Consider the following 20,866-nt stretch of genomic DNA (forward strand, 5'->3'; position numbering starts at 1 on the left):
TATATATATATATATATATCTATATATATATATATATATATATATATCTATATATATATGTGTGTATCATATATATACATATATATATATGTGTGTATATATATATAATATATATATATGTGTGTATATATATATACATATATATATATATATATGTGTATATGTGTATATATATATATATATATATATATATATATTATATATATATATATATAGATATATATATATATATATATATAGAGTGTATATATATATATATATATATATATATATATATATATGTGTATTATATATATATATATATATATAATATATATATATATATTTTTTTTTTTTTTTTTTTTTTTTTTTTAAAGATGTATTGTTCTTGGATAACTCTAAGCCATATTACCTCTTTATACCACATATCCCTTGTGTGGGGAAAGTTGTCATTTGACCACTTATTATTAAATATATGTGTATATAATTAGCCATTTTTGCCTATCTTTGCCTTGAAGATAACTTAAGTGAAAAGTGGCACAATATGCATAGTAATTATAATGTTGTTGGTAGATTTTAGAACTGATGCCAAGGTGAACTACCATTTCTGTTCATTGGGATGGTGTGTCATTGGTCAAGTAACATATAGGCTTTACCTGAATGAGCTGGAGTTTCTCTTTAATCAGTCGCTCGTTTTTAGCAGCCTCCTCCGTGTCGTGCCCCAGTCTGTTCATCTTACTCTCAGTTTGGCTCATGGCTTTCATGACGCGGGCCAGCCTGGCCTCTGTGGTCTGGTGCATATGGTGCAGGGATTCGGTGAACTGCAGCACGCCATACATCAGTATGTTCATGTCATCCATTGAGGCCAGCTTTTCCCCGGCATGGACAGACTTCAGCGGAGATGAGGAGACCCTGTTCGCACACAGAGCCGCAAACAGCACACATAAAGCTGCCTGCATCCTGTCCTCTTCTTAAAAAACAAGCTGTGACTGCAGCAGGTGCGAGAAATGTGCATGCTTTGCAACATACTGCTGCTTTTATAAGCAGTGACAGTGTGTGTTGGACATTGGGAAATCAGAGACATGGGCCTATCAGAGATATGCTTATAGCTGTGTGAGAGAGAGAGACCTTGACTTATGTTGGACAGACAGATGTTTAGTGGTATTGAACCAGGGACGTGCTTAGCAGTCTGTCTGCCATTGCACTCTTCTCCTTTAACCTCAAAGGTACTCGTTAGTTATGTCAAGATCATATTTAGTGTCACAGGAGGTCTGAGAGATAGAGACCATGCTGCTGCCGCCTGTTCAGTGTTTGATTTGGGGTAAAGTCAAGGAATTTGCAATGCCTTTCATGTCTATTTATATCACTGTTCCTCAAACATGCAGATGAAAGACGTGTGTCACGGCGCTCCTTTTGTTTACAATAGAGTCATCAAAAATGTTAATAGAATTAATGACATGATATTAATCTCATATGTAATGTTTGCTGAGAAAAGCCCCCAATGAAAATAATTCAAGACATGATTGTGGCAGATGGAAGCATTGATCCTTTCTCTCTATTTCTGTCTGGACTTGTTTACATAAGTAGTTTTAGACTTGACAGGTCACATTAGAAATTGAAGCTTAATGAGTTGTATTAGTAGTTATAAACGTGTCTATTTGCACAAATAGTTGTAAACTTGAAAGCTTACATTAGGAGTTCAAACTGAACCGTTTATGTTAGTTTTTGTAAACTTGGTAGTTTACATTAGGAATTGATTTTTTTAACTGTTTATATTAGTAGTTGTATACTTGTCAATTTACACAAGTAGTTGTAAACATGACAGTTTATGTTAGGAGTTGAAACTGTTAGATTTTGCTGTATTTGACGGAGCAGTGGTTGGGGCGGCTCGCCAATGTATTCGATATTCTCTAAAACATAAAATAAGTAAACTTCACCAGAGTTCTTGTGGGGAGAAGAATTTATTGAAGGTAGTAGTGTAGCATAATTCTTCAGCAGCAATGTTAGCTTGCCGGCCTTCAAGAATCTTAACCCTTGTAAGAATCTCAGTTTCTCCCAAAATTTTTTTTTATACCTGAAGACAAAAGGGATACAAACAATAGATACTGTTAGGACCTCCCGCTGGAGATCCTGCAATCTACAAGAAGATTCTGAGTAAAGCTATTCCTTTGTTATTCTAACTGTATGGACCATTTGGTTCACACCTTTACAGACAGTTTCTGTTGATTGAATCTGAGGCACAGTCACAATGTAAATGCATCTGACTAAGGGGCCATTTACACGACAACATTTTCAGCCAAAAGCGAGAAAGTTTTTATGCATTCTGACTGTTAGTTTACACGACACCAGCGTTTTTGGGTACTGAAAATGCATATTTTTGAAAACGGGTTTTAAAGTGCAAGATTTTGAAAACGGCACCATTATCTTTTCCGTGTAAACACCTGTTTTTATACAGTCTAAAGTATCTTTGAAAACAGTGAGATCATGCGCATGCGTAGTACGTGTTAGGTATGTAGACATGCGCAGAACGTGTCGATTTTAAAGGCAAGCGCGAACAAACAATGGTGGAGTATATTTACCAATATGTGTTTACACAAATAGTTGTAAACGTGATTTACAACTATTTTATTCATTTTTGTAAACTTGGCAGTTTACATTAGGAGTTGGAAATTAACCGTTTATGTTAGTTGTTTTAAACTTGACAGTTTGCATCAGGAATTAAAAGCTTATTAAACTATGATATTAGTCATTGTAAACTTGTCCTTTTACACAAGTAGTTGAAAACATGACAGTTTACATAAGGAGTTAAAACATATCTGTTTATATTAGTAGTTGTAAACTTGACCATTGAAGTTGGGAATTTAAAATTAACTGTTTATATTACATTAGTTACATTAGTTAGAAACTAAACTGTTATAGTAGTAGTTGTAAACTTGACCGTTTACATTAGGAATTTAACCATTTACAGGTAACTCTAAACCTACCATTTGCACTGTTGTTAAAAAGTATGAAATCACTAAGTCATTTTGAAAATAATTGATGAATCTTTTCCCCCAGGTAGAATTTAATTGATTAATAATGACAATCACATCACAGACATTATTGTTGTAGAGAATCATTGCTGTTTGAATGTCTAAAATTCAAATGACAAAGCCTGTCTGTCTACATTAGTCCTTTTACTAAGAAAACATTACCTAATCCTAAAGAAATCATTCTGGTGTGATTATTTGTTGCTTAAGAAACCTTTCTCATCTCAGTATAGTTGAAAATGGTTATTCTGCCAAAGGAAGTGTGGAAGTTGCAATGCAGTGACTTTTTTCATTTGCTAACTTGAGCACACTTGCATTGCTGAAGTCCAAATTTGGTTTCGGAAATGGCCACACGGAAGCACCTTTCTTGAGTAACTAATTATAATGACTCAGTAGACTCAGTCTATTGTCCTTAGAAATGAAGGCCATGCTTGAGAGAGCACCACATTGTGCACTGCTGTGTTGACAGAAGGAAGCAGCCTGTATATAACCAGGAAATCAAGATAAGTGGACTGAAAATAGAAGAATAGAAGTAGTTATATAAGAGTATGAGTATCATAGTCTTTGGAAACTTTGAATGGTAGAGCACATAATAGCTCTGGACTTGACAGTTTACATCATCTACAGGCTGCTCTTAAACCATTGCTGATCTGATAGAAAAGGGTTCATTTATTCTATCTATTTCCTTCTCTGTCCCCCTCAGGAACCTGTTGTACGTTTACCCTCAGAGTGTCAACTTCAGTAGCCGGCAGGGTTCGGTGAGGAACATTGCAGTGAAGGTGCAGTTCATGGCAGGAGAGGATCCCAGCCAGGCCATGCCTGTGAGTCACCGATCACACCCACACCCAGCTCTAGTCACACTGTCAAAGCGTATTCTTTTGAAAGGACAAAAAACTTTTGGGATTATGTAAGTAATCTGATACGATGATCTCATCTCTTAGATAAACTCAATTGTGCACCATTAAGCTCTCCAGATCTGTGCCAAGAGTATGACAACGCCTCCCTAAAACACATGTCACAGTGTTTTAGCTTCAGTTAAACACACAGGTCACATTAGTCACTCGAACCAAACTCAGTCTTCAGATCTATTAAGAAGCGCTCTGGGAAATTTGGAAGATTTCAGTGAACTCGCAGAACCTTTTACATTTTGTTAATCGAATCACAGATTTTAGAAACTCCCTAATAGTGTTAATGCACCATTCGAACACCAGTTGCTCACTTTGAAACATCTGTAATTTATTTAAGGCTCAAGTGAGGCCATATGCAGTGCAGGTACATTAGAGGCTAAATTAATTTTCTGATAATTAAAAATCCATCCACAGTGTTATGATTAGCGAGGGCAACGTCATGGCTGAAATGTAACTCCCCAGTGACATCTAGTGGAGCCGTAAAGCTGTTATTCACCAGTGCAATGTGATTTCCACCCCACTGAACAGGTCATCTTTGGAAAGTCAAGCTGTGCTGAGTTTTACAAGGAGGCGTACACCCAAGTGATCTACCATAACAAGTACAAACCTTTGTCTCATTCACTATTCATTACATAAAACAACATTTATTATTCTTTTTATACATGTCCAGAATTGCATTACATTTCCATACAGAAGTAGTTCTTTTTGACTCAGAGGGCCTCCACTGTGCAAAACAATAATATCCAAAGGCTCCACATGTAGTATAATATTAACAGGTATATATTTATATTATTTTGTAGGATACAGAAAGAGAAAAAGAAAGAGGGATAATTTTTTTTTTGAAAGTTATGCTCACCAAGGCTGCTGATAAATACAGTAATAAAAACAGTAATATTGGAAAAATTATTACAATTATAACTGTTTTCTTTTAAAGACAATTGGAAGACAATAAAATGATTTCTGAAGGATCATGTGTCACTGAAGACTGGAGTAATGTTTGCTGAAGGAAGCTTTGCCTTCATAGAAATGCAATTAAATGGTAATAATATTTCACTTTAGTACTGTTTTTAATGTATTTTTGTTCAAATAAATGCAATATTGGTGAGCATAAAAGAATTAATTCAAAAGCATGAAAAAATCTGAATTATTCTAAACTTTTGTTTGTAAAAATAGTGTGTGTGTGTGTGTAATTTGTAATATTTATTTAATTCATTTTGTGAGTCCAGAGGTTTCAGAAACTTTTTTTTTTCTTTTAGCATTTTAATGAAGTTATTTTGTTTTATTATCAACTATGTAATAATAATATTATTATTAATATATTTAAAACAAGCTAAATAATTTAAACTTTTTACAATTTTATTTAAACTTTTATTTAATACAGCTAAAATAATTTAAAGGGGTCTTATTATGCTTTATACTTTTTCAGCTTTAGTTAGTTTGTAATGTTGTTTGAGCATAAAAAAGATCTGCAAAGTTACAAAGCTCAAAGTCCACTTCAAATGACTCGTTTGGACTACAACGCATATTTTCCGGGATTTGTGACATCACAAATATTGACGAATGGGACGAGACCTGGTTGAGCTGAACTAGAGAAGGCAACGAGTGTTATCACTAAAGTATGTCGGAGACATGCTAGCTTTCCCAAGGCAGACAAGCTTAGAGTGGTTACAATCATCGGGGTTTAAATCATGCTCAAATTTATTTGATTTTGATGCAGTATTTACACTGAGGCTCACAGGTGGCTATGGTAAGGGGCATGACATTTCCCGACCTGGTGCTGAGTGGAGCCAATCATAACAAACACCGGCCCAGCTAACCAATCACAGCACATCTCGTATTTCAGCAGGCGGGCCTTCATTTGATACAGGATCTATTCGAGCCATTCATGCCAGACTGGGGAGAGAAGTGTTGTAATAATGTAAAATGTGTTAAAAATAATGTGTTTTTCGAACAACCTCTTATGAGAGCCTGTTCTAGTACACCCCCAAAACAAAATCAAGACTTTGTAAAAGAGCATAATAGGATCCCTTTAAATCATTTGAACTTATTCAGCAGCCCCCTTGGCTGAGGCTCCCTAGTGGGTCCCGGCCCCTAGTTGAAAACCACTACAGCCTTTTTCAATCTCCTCTCTCCATCTCTGCAGGTCCCCAGAGTTCTACGAGGAGGTAAAGATGAAGATTCCTGCCAACCTCACCGACAACCACCACCTGCTCTTCACCTTCTATCACATCAGCTGCCAGACCAAGCAGAATACCCCCTTAGAGACGCCAGTGGGCTACACGGTGAGAGAAGGACCCCCCTCTCTTCTCCTCTTCCTCTCTATCCTCTCCTGACAGCACTGGAGGAGCGCTCCAGGCTACCTGATGAAACACTCACCTCCATGTGACCCTGTCCCCCCTCAGAGCCACCTAGAGCATCCTCATACGTCACCTCCCACGCAATCTCTTTCCCTGCTGGGATTCAGTAGCACCCTCCCCTGATTCTCCTTATGAGACTTTTGAAGTTGTAGCGTCTTGTGATTGTAGGTCATATATAGCACGCTAATGTTTTTGAACTGCATGTAGGCTGTGCAGGTTAATCATAGTTCATGTTGCTTTTTGCAGTGGATCCCCCTCATGCAGCACGGCCGCCTGCGCACCGGCTCCTTCAGTCTGCCTGTCTCTGTGGACAAACCTCCTCCCAGCTACTCAGTCCTCACTCCTGACGTAAGACATTTATCCTAAACTGGATGTTTGTGATGCCTAGTGGTTGTGTTTGTGAAAAAAGCTAATTATCTGTAGAATGTGCAACTGAATTCAGGGCTCCAGTGGTAATGCAACACCTGGAAATTGTATAATTTATCAAATGTTAGAAAGTTATTAAAATTTCAGTTATGCTAAATTCCAAAAAGGTGTTTAAAAATCCTTAGTAAAAAATCATGAATGACTGGGAAAATCATGATGAAGAGATGGTAATTTTTTGGACAAATGTGTGGGAACCCTATGGATTGAGAGTGGGTGAATGGGTCATTTCAAGCAAACAATGTTTTAATCAGGCAACCTAATTATCCAAGTTACAGGTAATGATTTAGAGATGAATTGCAACATTAACTTGTCTGTAAAATCTGAGGGGGAATGTGAACATGCGCTGAGAATATGTTGTGGCCTGTGTGTGTTTCAGGTACAGCTACCAGGGATGAAATGGGTGGACAACCACAAAGGAGTCTTTAATGTAGAGGTGAAGGCAGCCTCCTCAGTTCACACACAGGTAATGAAATTAAAAAAAAATAAAATAATTAAACACATTTTTATAAAAGTTCATTCGTATACATTTCTCACTTAATGTGTGCAGGATCCACACCTGGATAAGTTCTTCACACTTGTATATGTTCTGGAAGAATACTCTTTCCCTTACCGGCTGAAGGATGTTATAATCACGGAGGCAAACGTGGAGGCGGAGCTGAAGGCCAGCATGGCGGCTCTGAAAGGGGCACTGCTGGACACTTGTGTGCGCTTCCTGCATCAACTTATGAGCAAGCTCATATTGCTAATCGTACACCCTCCTGTCATAGCAGGACAGATTGGTTAGCAACACTTGATCTGGTCACTGATATTACTTGTTACGCACACATCTTTTGGTGTTTGCTTGTGTAATCCATTTCCTCTCTTTCCTCCAAATCCAGTAAATCTTGGCCGTGCTGCTTTTGAAGCCATGGCCCTGCTGGTAAACCAGATCCATAAGAACCTGGAGGGAAACCAGGACCATCATGGCCGCAACAATCTGCTGTCCTCCTATATCCACTACTGCTTCCACCTGCCCACAACAGAGCCTGTATCTCCCCCTGCTGGTGAGTGAGAAATACAGCTCACAAAGCACACAAACATGTGAAATTTGGGAGATACGTAATGCAAAACATGCTTCATGGAAGAACTAAAATAATCAGGGTTTGGAATAATTTGGAAGTGACTTAATGATAATAAAATGTTCATTTTGGGTTGACTTTGAAGTCTTAAAAATGCCCTTTCGTGTGCCTTTGAGTTATTGAACCATTGCTAAAACTGTAAACATTGTTTAACCTTTAAACTGTGCTTATTCATTTCTCTGGGGCTCAGTGTTTATGTATTGTATTAATTGCTTCACTCACATTTATACTCCCTCTCATTTGACCTCAAGAGCAAAATGGTTATTTAAGTTCATACACTGAGTGCATCCCACTTCCTCCTTCAGTGGGACTTGCATCGTATGATCTCCCCATCCAGTATGCCACGCTCTCTAGGGCGACAGCAAGACCCACCAGCCTGCTCTTGTCCCGCTCCAAGAGCATTAGTAACTCCAACCCCGACCTGGCTTCAACACCAGCCACCCCGGACGAGGAGGTGCAGAGAATCATCGGCAGCAAGGTGGGTGGCTCTTCCTCTGGCTTCTGATTGGTTGTTCAAGTTACTGCAGTGTGACAATTCTGGCCAGTGTTGTTTCTACTTGACTAGGCAGCTGCAAGGAACAGAGTATTAAAAGAAGCACTTTAAATGATAGTTGCTGTTATTTTTGTTGTCTTCTAAACAGTCAGTTTCCGTCTTCTCTTTTGTTGTTGAAAATCTGGGGGAAAACTAATCAATAAAATAAAATAATAAAGATATTTCAAAACAAATTGGATTAACTAATCAGGGACATCGATTTGCAAAACAAAGCTATTTCTATAAAAAATAAATGCTGAAAAAAAATGCATTTTTTTTTAATTAATTGAGAAAATAACAGCTTAACTGATTAATCAAAATGGTTAAATAGTTAGTTGCCGCTCTACTCTTACTGTCGTGTGCTGGAGCTGCAGGCTCAGAGATTGACTGTGAGAGGTTTTCTGTGACAGCTGGTGATTGCTCTGCTAATAATTGTGCTTATTTTTTGCTGTGGTACTGCTGTTCCTACCCTCTCCCCTCCTTCACTGTGCCCCTGACCTGCCCCCCACCCTCCTCTAAATTAATTCTTGTTCCTTCACTTCGTCCTCTCTCTGTGGCACATGTATGTGACTGTTCTGCACTCCCCTGTGTTGCACTGTGGTGTGTGTTTATGTCGTCGGTGGATAAGCAGGGGATAGACCGCTCACATTCCTGGGTAAACTCTGCTTACGCTCCAGGGGGCTCAAGGGCTGTGCTCCGTCGGAACCCCAACTCCAGCTGTGAGCTCAAGCAGGTGCCAGTCAAACCCTACACCCTAATGTCCCTCCCTACTGCCTCCAACCACACACCGTAATATAACCTGTAACTGCCTCAGACCCTTTTACCCAACATCAACCCCTGGCCATAACATTATTTGTTACCATCTCAAACTCTACAACCCTAATATGACCTTTTACTATCTGAAAACATACAACCTAACTTGATCTGTTACTGTCTTAGCCTCAACACAGCTTGTTACCATCTCAAACCTTTAACCCTAACATTACTTGTTACTGTCTCAAACGTTTACCATAAGCTTTATTATCACTGTCTCAAACCTTTAACCCTAACATTACTTGTTACTGTCTCAAACGTTTAACCATAAGCTTTATTATCACTGTCTCAAACCTTTAACCCTATAGTTTCTTGTCACTGTCTCATTTAACCCTAACATTGCATGTTACTGTCTCAAACTCTTAACCCTTACATTACTTTTACTATTTTAAACTTTTAACAGTATCATTACTTAATACTGTCTCAACACGTTAACGTTTAAATTACATATTACTGTCTCAAACTTTTAACCATAACATTCTTTATCACCATCTTAAAACTTTAACATTACTTCTTACTGTCTCAAATTTTTTATGCAAACATAGTTAGTTACTGTCTCAAACCTTTAACCATAACATAACTTGTTACTGTCTCAAACTTTTAACCATAAGCTTTTTTATTACTGTCTCAAACCTTTAAACCTATCATTACTTGTTATTGTCTCAAACCTTTAAACCTATCATTACTTGTTATTGTCTCAAACCTTTAAACCTATCATTACTTGTTATTGTCTCAAACCTTTAAACCTATCATTACTTGTTATTGTCTCAAACCTTTAAACCTATCATTACTTGTTATTGTCTCAAACCTTTAAACCTATCATTACTTGTTATTGTCTCAAACCTTTAACCCTATCATTACTTGTTATTGTCTCAAACCTTTAACCCTATCATTACTTGTTATTGTCTCAAACCTTTAACCCTATCATTACTTGTTATTGTCTCAAACCTTTAAACCTATCATTACTTGTTATTGTCTCAAACCTTTAAACCTATCATTACTTGTTATTGTCTCAAACCTTTAAACCTATCATTACTTGTTATTGTCTCAAACCTTTAACCTTTAAACCTATCATTACTTGTTATTGTCTCAAACCTTTAAACCTATCATTACTTGTTATTGTCTCAAACCTTTAAACCTATCATTACTTGTTATTGTCTCAAACCTTTAACCCTATCATTACTTGTTATTGTCTCAAACACTTAACCCTAACATTACTTGTTACTGTCTCAAACTTTTAGCCATAACATTGCTTTTTATTGTTTCAAACCCTTAACAGTAATATTACTTGATACTAATTAGCCTAACATTAACTCTCAAAACCTTAACCTTGTCATTTCTTGTCAGTGTCTCAAACCTTTAACCCAACATGACTTCTTATTGTCTCTACCCAACTCTACACAAATTTATTTTACTGTCTCCTACACCCTAATTCCCCTCATTCTTAACTTTTACATGCTAAAGTGTTAAGTCCCAGTATTTCAGCCCTACACCATACCATCCTATATGCTCTCATTGTCTTCACTCTGGTATTACTTCTGTAATCATACTCTAAAATCTTCTACCAGCTCTTCTGCTGCTGTCCATTTGGCTTTATTCTTATGTATGTGTGTTTATGCCTGAGGTTGCGTGATCATTTGTGTAGAAGGTGTGTGTTGTGTGCCTCCTCTTCTTCATCAACCAACTCATCTCTCTTTCATGTGTGTGCTGTACTTCTCATGCCTGTTAGTCAGAGGAAAACTTGGTTGAAGACTAGTTACCAACAATACCAACAGCATCAGTTGCCTCTTGCAGAGATGGAACAATAAAACCTAGGTTTACATATGCAATGTTGCTCCCAATGCAGTTAAATTCTACAGTGTCCCATCAATATGCTTAGATCCTCCCTTACATTATTTAATTTATTTGGTGCATAGATATATAATAAGTCAGTTAACCACAAAATAACCCTCTTAAGGATTATGCAGACCTCAGTCACCCTGTCAGGGTTTATTTTACACTGATGACCAGCTGACTGTACATTTTCAACAACATAGCATGGATAACGTTTGATTATTTTGAGATTGTAAAAGGATCGGGGTTGGTGTATCTAGCAGGTTTTGTCTTATTCTCTTCCCTCCTTTTCTTTCTTCCATTTTTCATCATTACCTTCATTGTCGTCATCATCATCACCACCAACCATCACCACCATTGTTCTGTGTTCACTCACTGGTTTGCAGGCCAGTGAGCGTGCCTGTAATCGCATGTCTGCCTTCATCGAGACTGCCTCCATTCTCTGTCCTCCCTCCAGGCAGATCGCCAAGAAGGTAGTGCACATATTTATTTATTCACCCGTGCACTCTCCTGTTCATTCGTTTCTTCATTCACTCATTTATGTACTCACCCATTCATTGAGCCACTTTATCTTGTTCATGCACGTGCATATATTTATTTATTATCTAGTGCATTATTGTGATCTGCCTTCATTGTGTGTGTGTGTGTGTGTATGTATATTTTGTAATAATGCTCTCTGCGTTCAGTTACTTCATGAAGAGTTGGCTCTCCAGTGGGTGGTGAGCTCCAGTACCGTGAGAGAGGCGTCTCTGCAGCAGGCCTGGTTCTTCTTCCAGCTCATGGTCAGTTGACCTCCAACCTTTTACATTTACATCAATAACTGAACTTTACTAAATCGTGGCCACATTTTTTCATATTGAGGGAACAAATTATCATGTTGTGTACATGATTTACTGATTTCACCTGCATGTCACGTGCGGGGCTCTGTAGAATTTAAATGGTCTTTTAATTGTCTTTGCAAGGGATAATTTACCCAAAATAAAAATGCTGTCATTTACTTACCGTCATGTCATTTAAAAAAAAAAAAAAAAGTAGAATTTTTATTTTTGGGTGAACTGTCCCTTTAATAGTTTCACATATAGTAATTATGACTGAATTGTTTAGATGACTTCTAGACATGTAGGTTTTGAAAAACCTAGTGTTTGGTGACTTTTATAAGGCAGAACCAAAGCTTCAGATGGTATCACTTATTTTTCTGTGTGTGATAACAGGTGAAGAGCATGTCCCATCATCTGTTCCTGTCCTCACGCCTGGACATGCCCAGACGTCAGCGCTTCCCAGACCGCTTTGTGGATGACATTGCTGCCTTAGTGTGTGCCATCAGTGCAGACATAGCTAGCAGATATCACAAGGTAAAAGAGCAGCAGATCTCCTTTTACTGTTTGAGGAACACAGACCTTATGTAGACAAGGGCATGTTTGAGATTTTATGGTAGTTCCTACTCGGTTTTATCAGAGGTGTACCAAGATGAAGTGGGGGCCCAGGCAAAATTAATAGATGTGGCCCTTCTAAAATATTATTTTATTAAAATATCTTCCTTACCTAGATATATATATTTATACAACATACAACATTGCCTTCTGGTGGAAAACAAAGACTTGAAAATGAAAATGAAAACAATGATGAAAATTACGTGAAATTACCATTATATCCAGTAGATGGCAGCAGAGGATCACTCGTTAACTCAGTTGCCATTTCAACTCCCTAGTTTTTCTCATGTCTTGTTTTTGGATTTATTATAAAATGACTATGAAGTATAGCAAGTGCAGGAAGTCACAAAGTCTCATGTCATTTAAAAGTGAATAAATAAATAAGCCCTGACACCAACAGCCTAGTATGGTAAATTATTTAAATACTGAACTAGTTAACTTGAAGTTATTTTATTTTTTAATGTTATGGTATTTATTTATTTCATTAAATATTTTGCCATTTTTTTAGATTTAATTAAAAAATAAAAAAATGAAAATTGCCTAAAAATGACACATCATTTTTACCTGGAGAAGCTGCTAAAGGCAACACAGACTTGTTGCTGCTGTAGTTTTGTTACTCTGAATTTACTCTGCGTCACTTAAAGCTGTTTTGACATCGGCTTGTCAGATAGTTTGTTACGTCCATTGCAACAGTTATCTTATCACCATCAATAACAGATAGATTTGGTGGATTCACTCACATAATTTTTTACACTCGCATTTGTCATTCCTGTAACAGTATACGTGGACGCTCCCGTTAAACTTTTCTTCAAACTATGAATGTAGTATGTAAGAGACACCGAGCAAAGGGCGCTTCCTTTATGGCGCATCTGTCCGAGGTTACTCACGCGAAAACCCCTCATATAATCAATAACTAACTACACAATGAATATCTTATTTACATCGTGTATGCTTTATTTTTGTCTTGTTATAATAGGAAGATATGTGAGCGTGTAGAACTAAGTAAACTTGCGAAAACAAAAATCAGATCGGAGCGGATTCTGACTAACATGCAAACTTGTCACCTTTCGGTGAAATTCACCATTTTGAATTCAAAATGGTTAATTTGTGTGATTCATATATATCCGGTGAGTTATTAAATTGCTTTCCTGTACCTATTCTATTTCAGCTTATATTAATACCTGCTAAACACTACATAATATGCTGCTGCTAAGTGTAACCCTAACTAACCTGTTTCCCAGTGACCCTATTAGTAATTGGACTATTAACAGTAATTCATCTTGCAAATAATTAAACGAAAATAAGCTGGAATTAACACTGATAACATTTATTTATTATATTTAAATTTTTTACATTTACATTTAATCATTTAGCAGACACTTTTATCCAAAGCGACTTATAAATGAGAACAATAGAAGCAATCAGACCAATGATTATGGTATATAATTATCCTTAAGTCAACCTTATGTCCATCATTTACCGGTTTCCTCTTTTCCATCTCTTCCATCTCTTTTTTTCTGCTTCTGGCTGCCAGACGGATATAAGTCCTCTTCATGTTTAAATTGGCAAATGCATGAGTAAGCGCTGTGCCAGCAAGCACATCCAGCGTAACGCGAGAGGGGGCCCCCTAGAGGGCATGCAGATGTATTGCTCCATGTTATATTAATAATGAAATTTCCGATTGTTCAAATGGTCAGCTGTCTGGGGCCGCCTAAAAATGCAGGGCCCCAGGCAATTGCCTGCCTTGCTTGCTCTCTTGCTACGCATCTGTGTTTTATTACTGTTAACTGTTGTTATGAATCAACAGGAAGCATGCTTATCTCTGTCTGAACCAATATCTGTGTGCGTTTCAGGATGTCGAGCTAGTGGAGAGGTTAAACAGCAGCCTGGCCTTTTTCCTTAATGACCTGCTGTCTCTCTTGGACAGAGGCTTTGTTTTCAACCTCGTCCGGTCATATTATAAACAGGTACATGCACAAACACACAAGCACACATTTTAAAATGCTCCAGTGTGCTTGATTATAGCGTAGTCTGAATATATGATTGGTAATGAAGCTCTTCTCCAGAATTTGGTCTTCATATGATGAATTTCTGCTGTCTGCTGGTTTACATGGGTTGCAAGTGGTTTAGTGAAGGAGACACATGCAGATGAGGCTCAACTGTGAATTCACCCTAGAACCTTTAGTGACAAATGACAGTTTGTTGCATTTGTGTCTTCAGATTAATAAGCTCCACACAGCGCAGAACCCAAACTCTCTGACAGCGTTGAGGATGGACTTCATAAGGATCGTCTGCAGTCACGAGCACTACGTCACCCTGAACCTGCCCTGCGCCACCCTCAGTCCCCCCGCGTCCCCCTCACCCTCCACATCCTCCACCACCTCTCAGGTACACACACACTCACTCTAACTCTCTCTTTAGTGTCAAACAACTCTTCAAAATTCATTCTAATGTGCTGATTTGCTGCTCAATAAACATCTTATTATCAGTGTTAAAAATAGTTGTGCTGTTTAATATTTTGTGCAAACCATGATACATGTTTTTAGGATTCTTTGATGAAGAGAAGGTTCACCGAAGCAGCATTTATGTGCAATAGGAATCTTTTGTAACATTATAAATGTCCTTTAATGCTGAATGCAGAAAATCTTACTGAGCCCAAACTTTTGTAGAATAGTGTTAGTAATTTAACTAAAATGTACAATTTATTAATTACAATATATTGATTATAAATAAGCAGACTTAAGCAGATTTACTTTACTCCTCAAGCTTTTTATGTTTCTGTCTGCCATACAACCACATTATATCAAGCTGGACACTCATTTTCTGTGTGTTCTCTCGTAGAGCTCAGCGTTCTCCTGTCATGTTCAGGATCAGGGTGTGGTCAGCATGTTCGAACTGTCGGTGCCGTTCCGCCAGCAGCATTTTCTTTCTGGTCTGCTGTTGGCTGAACTGTCACTCATCCTCGAGCCAGACGGAGAAGGGTGAGATACGTTCCTACGCTCGCACACTCAAGTGTTTTGCTAGCGATACACATATAGACATGTTCAGCTTATGTTAGTAGCTGATTGCTTTCATCTTATGGTCAATAAATATAGGCTAATATGGATTTATAATACACACAATTAAACAAATCTGTTTGTTAAAATTCCCCAAATTTTAGAAATCAGTACCAATACTGGTGAAATTTGATAATTCACAATGCCAATTTCGATACAATAGTTAAAGGCTGAAAAACATTACTGTACATGAGTTTTGCCCAATGTTTTCGGTCCCGATTTGCAATCTGGAGTCAATGCTATTTGCCGAAAGTCAGTCATCTGCAGATTTTGAGCAGTTGACAGATTTCACAGAAAATCACATAGTGTATAATGAACATAGACCTCAATTTTTATTTTTTTAGCTTCAGACTATGATTCCATCCAGTCGGAGGATATTTTGAGACGATTTTAGAACACATTGTTCTATGCGAGTCGTTTTGTGTATGATGCTCAGTTGTTCGACAAGTGTGTGATGTCTAGTGTTTCAAATCTGTTCAAATAAAATCTGTTTTAGTGTATTCCAGCCATAAAGGAAATATGCTGATGAGACACTCCTTTGTTATGCTGACACTCCTTTGTTTAAAAAGTTAAATATTAATATTAATATTAATGGTATTCAATTAAATCAATAGCATGTAACCTTCAAATATTTCTCTGTGAAGGAAATATTTGTTCAGCTTTGTCTTACAAATTAATGATATGGTTTTGAAGTATTAGCATTTTTAACCATGTTTGAAGCCATTTAGTTTTAAATTTTACCCTTAAATTAGCACAGAAAAAGGCTTTGAACTGCTTTTATAAATAAGATTTCAACACCTCAAATCACTTCTCACGCCTCTTTCTCAGTGTGTTCTTCCTACACAAGAAGGCCATCAGTGCGCTGCATTCTCTGCTGTGCAGTCACGACGCGGACCCCCGCTACACAGACCCCCAGGTCCGCTCGCACATCGCCCAGCTCTACCTGCCACTCATCCCCATCGTCATGGAGACGCTGGGCCAGCTTTACGACTTCACCGGTTAGTGAGACCCTGTGAGCCGAGCGCCCACAATAGAGCAGACTGCTTATCTCTTCAGTTATTTATATAAACTCTTTTGTTTATGAGTTGAATAGTCTTTCAAAGGTCAGAGCTCCACAGAGTCATTAAAAACGGAACAAAAGTCCCATTTCAGCCGAGATCTGTATCTCTCCACCTTTGTATGTTCCAGACCCGTCCCCACAGCGCGTACGTCACGCCTCGGTGCTCGTCGACGATAACGACCCAGACAACGGCACCATCAGCCAGTCTGTTGCCATGGCGATAGCTGGCTCACCACTCCCCCATTCCAAAGCCAACCACTTCACTCTGCCCTCAGTGGTGAGTACCTGCTCTCTGACCACGATTAATAACTCATGTTACTAATATGAATCATGTTACAAATGTGCATTTTTCAGTTTTTGAACTGTAATGTACGTTTAGGTTAATGTTTTTGAAAGAAGTCTCTTATGGCTGCATTTATTTGAACAGAAATGTTTACAGCCTGGTTCAAAAAAATTATTTTGGTCTATATAGCAAATTTTGCCCTTCATGACAACTGTGAGGGGGTGAATTTTTTTTTATAACTCATCCGTTTAAATTATATTAAGCCTTAAAGTTCTGCATAATTAAGGGTGTGGCCACTTGAGTGACAGGTGGATTGCCGCTGCTGACACTGCTGTCGCGCTAGGTGGGCGTGGCTTCAGCAACCAGCTTCCGCCTTTTTGCCCATTTTCGATTATCCGGGAGTGACATGCAGTGACGTGCTGCCAAGATGGCGACGGCCGCCTCCGCCCACTTTGAGCTTCAGAAACGCTCTTCGGAAGCCTACGGGTGACGTCAAAGACACTACGTCCATGTTTTTACACAGTCTATGATTCACTCCTGTCCATTCTGTTGGCAGCAGTACTGCTCTCCACCACTAGAGGGGTGTACTCTCTGCTCTGAAGGTGTACAACAGGGTTTCCTGGTTATAAGTGAATATTAAAGGCTTGTGTATGGCTGGGGAAATGAGGATCATGTGTCTCCGAGTGTTTATTATACATATGGGTGTGTAAGGACATCCTCTGTATATTGTCTGTCCCAAACAGGCTGCTGGATGTGATGTCTAATCAGGTCGGCTTTGATGTGTTTTGTCTTTATGAGTGTATTTGTGTAGTATAAATGTGTTTTTGTTTTTTTCTTCGTCAGGCGGGCCGTCAGTGTAGCACCCTCTCTGCAGAGTGCAGCAGGACGCTGCTGGTTTGTTTTCTGTGGGTGCTGAAGAACGCAGACGCAGGGCTGTTGGAGCGCTGGATCTCAGACCTGTCTGTGCCACAAATCAACCGCTTGCTTGATCTTCTTCACCTCTGTCTTTCCTGTTTCGAATACAAGGTACATCCACATGCCCTTCTCAAGTAATGACTCTTTGATATTTAGAAACATGGCCCATCCTAACCCTAACGGTGAGAGAGTAGTGAAGGGATAGTAGGATTGATCCTGTTTTATCTTAAATACCAAAGGAGCAGTAAGAGTAAAATGCAGGCCAATCAAACATCATGTTGCACTTTGCTTATTCTCCCAAAGGATATGCATATCCTTACAAACACTTTTTAAAAATCTGGGAATTTTAAATTGAAAATCTTTCAGACTTTTTTCAGGGCTGGATAGTATTTATACTAATAATACCATATTTATTTGCAAGCATTACATTACATTTTATAAAAAATATATTTTTACTAAAATAAATAATGTTTTAAAACTTGAAAATACAATATATAAAACATGTTCTCACAGTTTGAATCTTTCTGATTCTGATTCTGATTCTGATGTTCTCACAGTTTGGGATCATTGCAATAAACTTTCAAAAAAAAATTTTGTATTATTTTCCACAAAGTAATTATTTACAAAGAGGCTGTGTTGTGCATGTGCCAGTTTAAACCTATATTTGGCTGAACAGAGGAGAAATAAAATGCTAAAAATATGACATGGCCACTTTAAAATTCAGAAAAATGACTTGGAACTGAAGTTTTGGAAGTCGCTCCTTATGTTACACCTATTCCTCTGACACGTTCAGGAATTTTTTTTACATACATTTTTGTGTTGTATGTAAACATTTTTTTGTTCATCCTGTTCATTGTGCCTCTTCTCAGGGGAAGAAAGCCCTGCAGAGGATAAACAGTCTGACCTTTAAAAAGTCTCAGGACATGAAGGCCCGTCTGGAGGAGGCCATACTGGGCACCATCGGAGCAAGACAGGAGATGGTCCGTCGCTGCAGAGGTACAACAGGTGCTCTGTTGGTATGTGTGCAAGTAAATGTCAAAGCATTGAATTTGTCATTCACCTCTGTTCCTGTGTGTTCCTCAGAGCGCAGTCCTTACGGAGGTCAGGAGAACGTCCGCTGGAGGAAAAACGTCACTCACTGGAGACAGAACGCAGACAGAGTGGACAAGTGTGTCTTTTTTCCTCTTCTCTTACTGAATATCTTTTCGTTGCTGTTCACGTTCACTGACATCTAATTGATGTTGCTGTAGCTGTCCGTTTGACTTAATGAAGCACATAATCACACAGAACATGTACAGTGTGTGTGTGTGTGTGTCATGGGTGCTATGAATAGCTTACTGTAATCACTGTCTCTGTGCAGAACCAAAGCGGAGGTGGAGCAGGAGTCGGTAGTGGATGGAAACTTGGCGACAGAAGCTGCTCTCATAGCCCTGGACACACTGGAGGTCATTGTCAAAGTAAAGTAGACTTTGTCCCTCTCATTTGAATGCATTTACTACAAATATCATGTGTTATGACATGCGTCATTTTCACATAGTTCATATGTGTTTGTGTGCGTTTTTGCATCAGACGGTGGTGATGTCAGAGCTGAAGGAGAGTGTGTTGGTTGGTGTCCTGAGAGTCCTCCTCCACAGTATGGCAGGAAACCAGAGTGCCCTCTTCCTGCAGCACTGCTTCAGTACTCAGAGAGCTTTGGTCTACAAGGTTTGTGTCTGTTGTTAACATTGCTTGTTCATCCCTAACTCTGAGTACTGAACATTATTGCAAAACCTATACTGCATTTGGGTAATCCGACATGATAGTATAGAATTATATCTTTGCATCATTCTATAATTTTATCAACCATTTATTGGTTATTGGTAATTTGATGAAAACAATTTTCAGTGTATTGTTTTTAGCCAGAATTTTCATATCAATGCATGCCTAAAATAGTTTCATTTGGCTTTTGTGTAAAATGTGTAAAATAAGTGTTCGTTTAGATCTTATTTAAAATCATTAATTTGTATTAAATGTACAGTACTGTTCAAATGTTTGGGATCGATACGATTTTTAAATGTTTTTGAAAGAAGTCTCTTTTGCTTACCAAGGCTGCATTTATTTGATGAAAAATACAGTAAAAACAGTGATTTTTTAAATATTATTAAAATTTAAAATATTTTTTTTTTTTCAATTTGAATATGTTTTAAAATGTCATTTATTCCTGTGATGCAAAGTTAAATTTTCAACATCATTCAGTGTCACATGATCCTTCAGAAATCATTCTTATATGCTTATTTGCTGCTCAAGAAACATTTCTTATAAAAAAAATTATCGTTCAAAAGAACAGTATTATTTGAAATATAATTTTTTTTGTAACAACATGTATACATGTATGTTTGAATATTACTGAACTGAAACTTTTGAACTGAAGAAACCCATTAAAGAAACCCGCTCCATTACTAATGAAAACACACTAGTAACTATATAGACAACATCTTTACATTGTTACACTGAGATTTTACAGACTTGAATTTGACTTGATTTTCAAGATCATTATCATTAAATAAAACAAGCTTGAAACTTCAAGACCTTTCCTTGTTGTAGAAGAAACTAAGCTTTGCATGTGTGTTTCTGTAGTTCCCTGAGATGTTGTTTGAGGAGGACACTGAGCTCTGTGCAGATCTGTGTTTGCGGTTACTGCGTCACTGCAGCAGCAGTGTCAGCTCCATACGCAGCCACGCCAGCTCCTCCCTCTACCTCCTCATGAGACAGAACTTTGAAATCGGAAACGTAAGGCACAAAGTCACGTTAAACTCCTATCCATGATTCAGCTTTCCCTACATACAGAGGAGAAATCTGATCAACTAAATCCTATGTCTTTTCTGCTGTTCTGTAGAATTTCGCCCGTGTGAAAATGCAGGTCACCATGTCTCTGTCTTCACTCGTGGGAACCTCGATGAAGTTCAATGAAGAGCATCTGCGACGCTCTTTAAAAACGATTCTCACATATGCAGAGGATGACCTGGAGCTCAGAGATTCCCCCTTCCCTGAGCAGGTATCAAACACTTGGATCTGAGCTGGTAGCTAAAAGGTTGTTGGTTCAAATCCCACAGCGGATGAAAACCCAAAACCCACCACCACCACTGTG

General features: G+C 38.1%; 1 protein-coding gene across 6 annotated transcripts in view; it reads left to right on the forward strand.

The window, feature by feature from the left end:
* LOC109110284 (dedicator of cytokinesis protein 7-like) overlaps nt 1-20,866 on the forward strand; it is a 44,807-nt gene that overhangs the window by 15,880 nt on the left and 8,061 nt on the right. The window contains exons 15-38 of one of the 6 annotated variants that reach the window (XM_042718829.1): nt 3,712-3,829; nt 4,445-4,515; nt 6,060-6,198; nt 6,520-6,621; nt 7,076-7,162; nt 7,247-7,478; nt 7,578-7,742; nt 8,123-8,295; nt 8,981-9,082; nt 11,382-11,468; nt 11,682-11,777; nt 12,207-12,347; nt 14,279-14,392; nt 14,646-14,813; nt 15,267-15,406; nt 16,310-16,479; nt 16,670-16,818; nt 17,668-17,850; nt 18,609-18,735; nt 18,823-18,907; nt 19,100-19,184; nt 19,309-19,443; nt 20,356-20,508; nt 20,615-20,773. In XM_042718829.1, the coding sequence (XP_042574763.1) occupies nt 3,712-3,829; nt 4,445-4,515; nt 6,060-6,198; nt 6,520-6,621; nt 7,076-7,162; nt 7,247-7,478; nt 7,578-7,742; nt 8,123-8,295; nt 8,981-9,082; nt 11,382-11,468; nt 11,682-11,777; nt 12,207-12,347; nt 14,279-14,392; nt 14,646-14,813; nt 15,267-15,406; nt 16,310-16,479; nt 16,670-16,818; nt 17,668-17,850; nt 18,609-18,735; nt 18,823-18,907; nt 19,100-19,184; nt 19,309-19,443; nt 20,356-20,508; nt 20,615-20,773 (3,181 nt within the window). Of the gene's footprint in view, nt 1-3,711; nt 3,830-4,444; nt 4,516-6,059; nt 6,199-6,519; nt 6,622-7,075; nt 7,163-7,246; nt 7,479-7,577; nt 7,743-8,122; nt 8,296-8,980; nt 9,083-11,381; nt 11,469-11,681; nt 11,778-12,206; nt 12,348-14,278; nt 14,393-14,645; nt 14,814-15,266; nt 15,407-16,309; nt 16,480-16,669; nt 16,819-17,667; nt 17,851-18,608; nt 18,908-19,099; nt 19,197-19,308; nt 19,444-20,355; nt 20,509-20,614; nt 20,774-20,866 lie in introns of all 6 variants that reach the window. The other 5 variants (XM_042718809.1, XM_042718799.1, XM_042718843.1 and 2 more) reach the window with 5 other exon arrangements.

The sequence above is a fragment of the Cyprinus carpio genome, chromosome A3 (assembly GCF_018340385.1).
Source record: "Cyprinus carpio isolate SPL01 chromosome A3, ASM1834038v1, whole genome shotgun sequence".
NCBI lineage: Eukaryota > Metazoa > Chordata > Actinopteri > Cypriniformes > Cyprinidae > Cyprinus > Cyprinus carpio.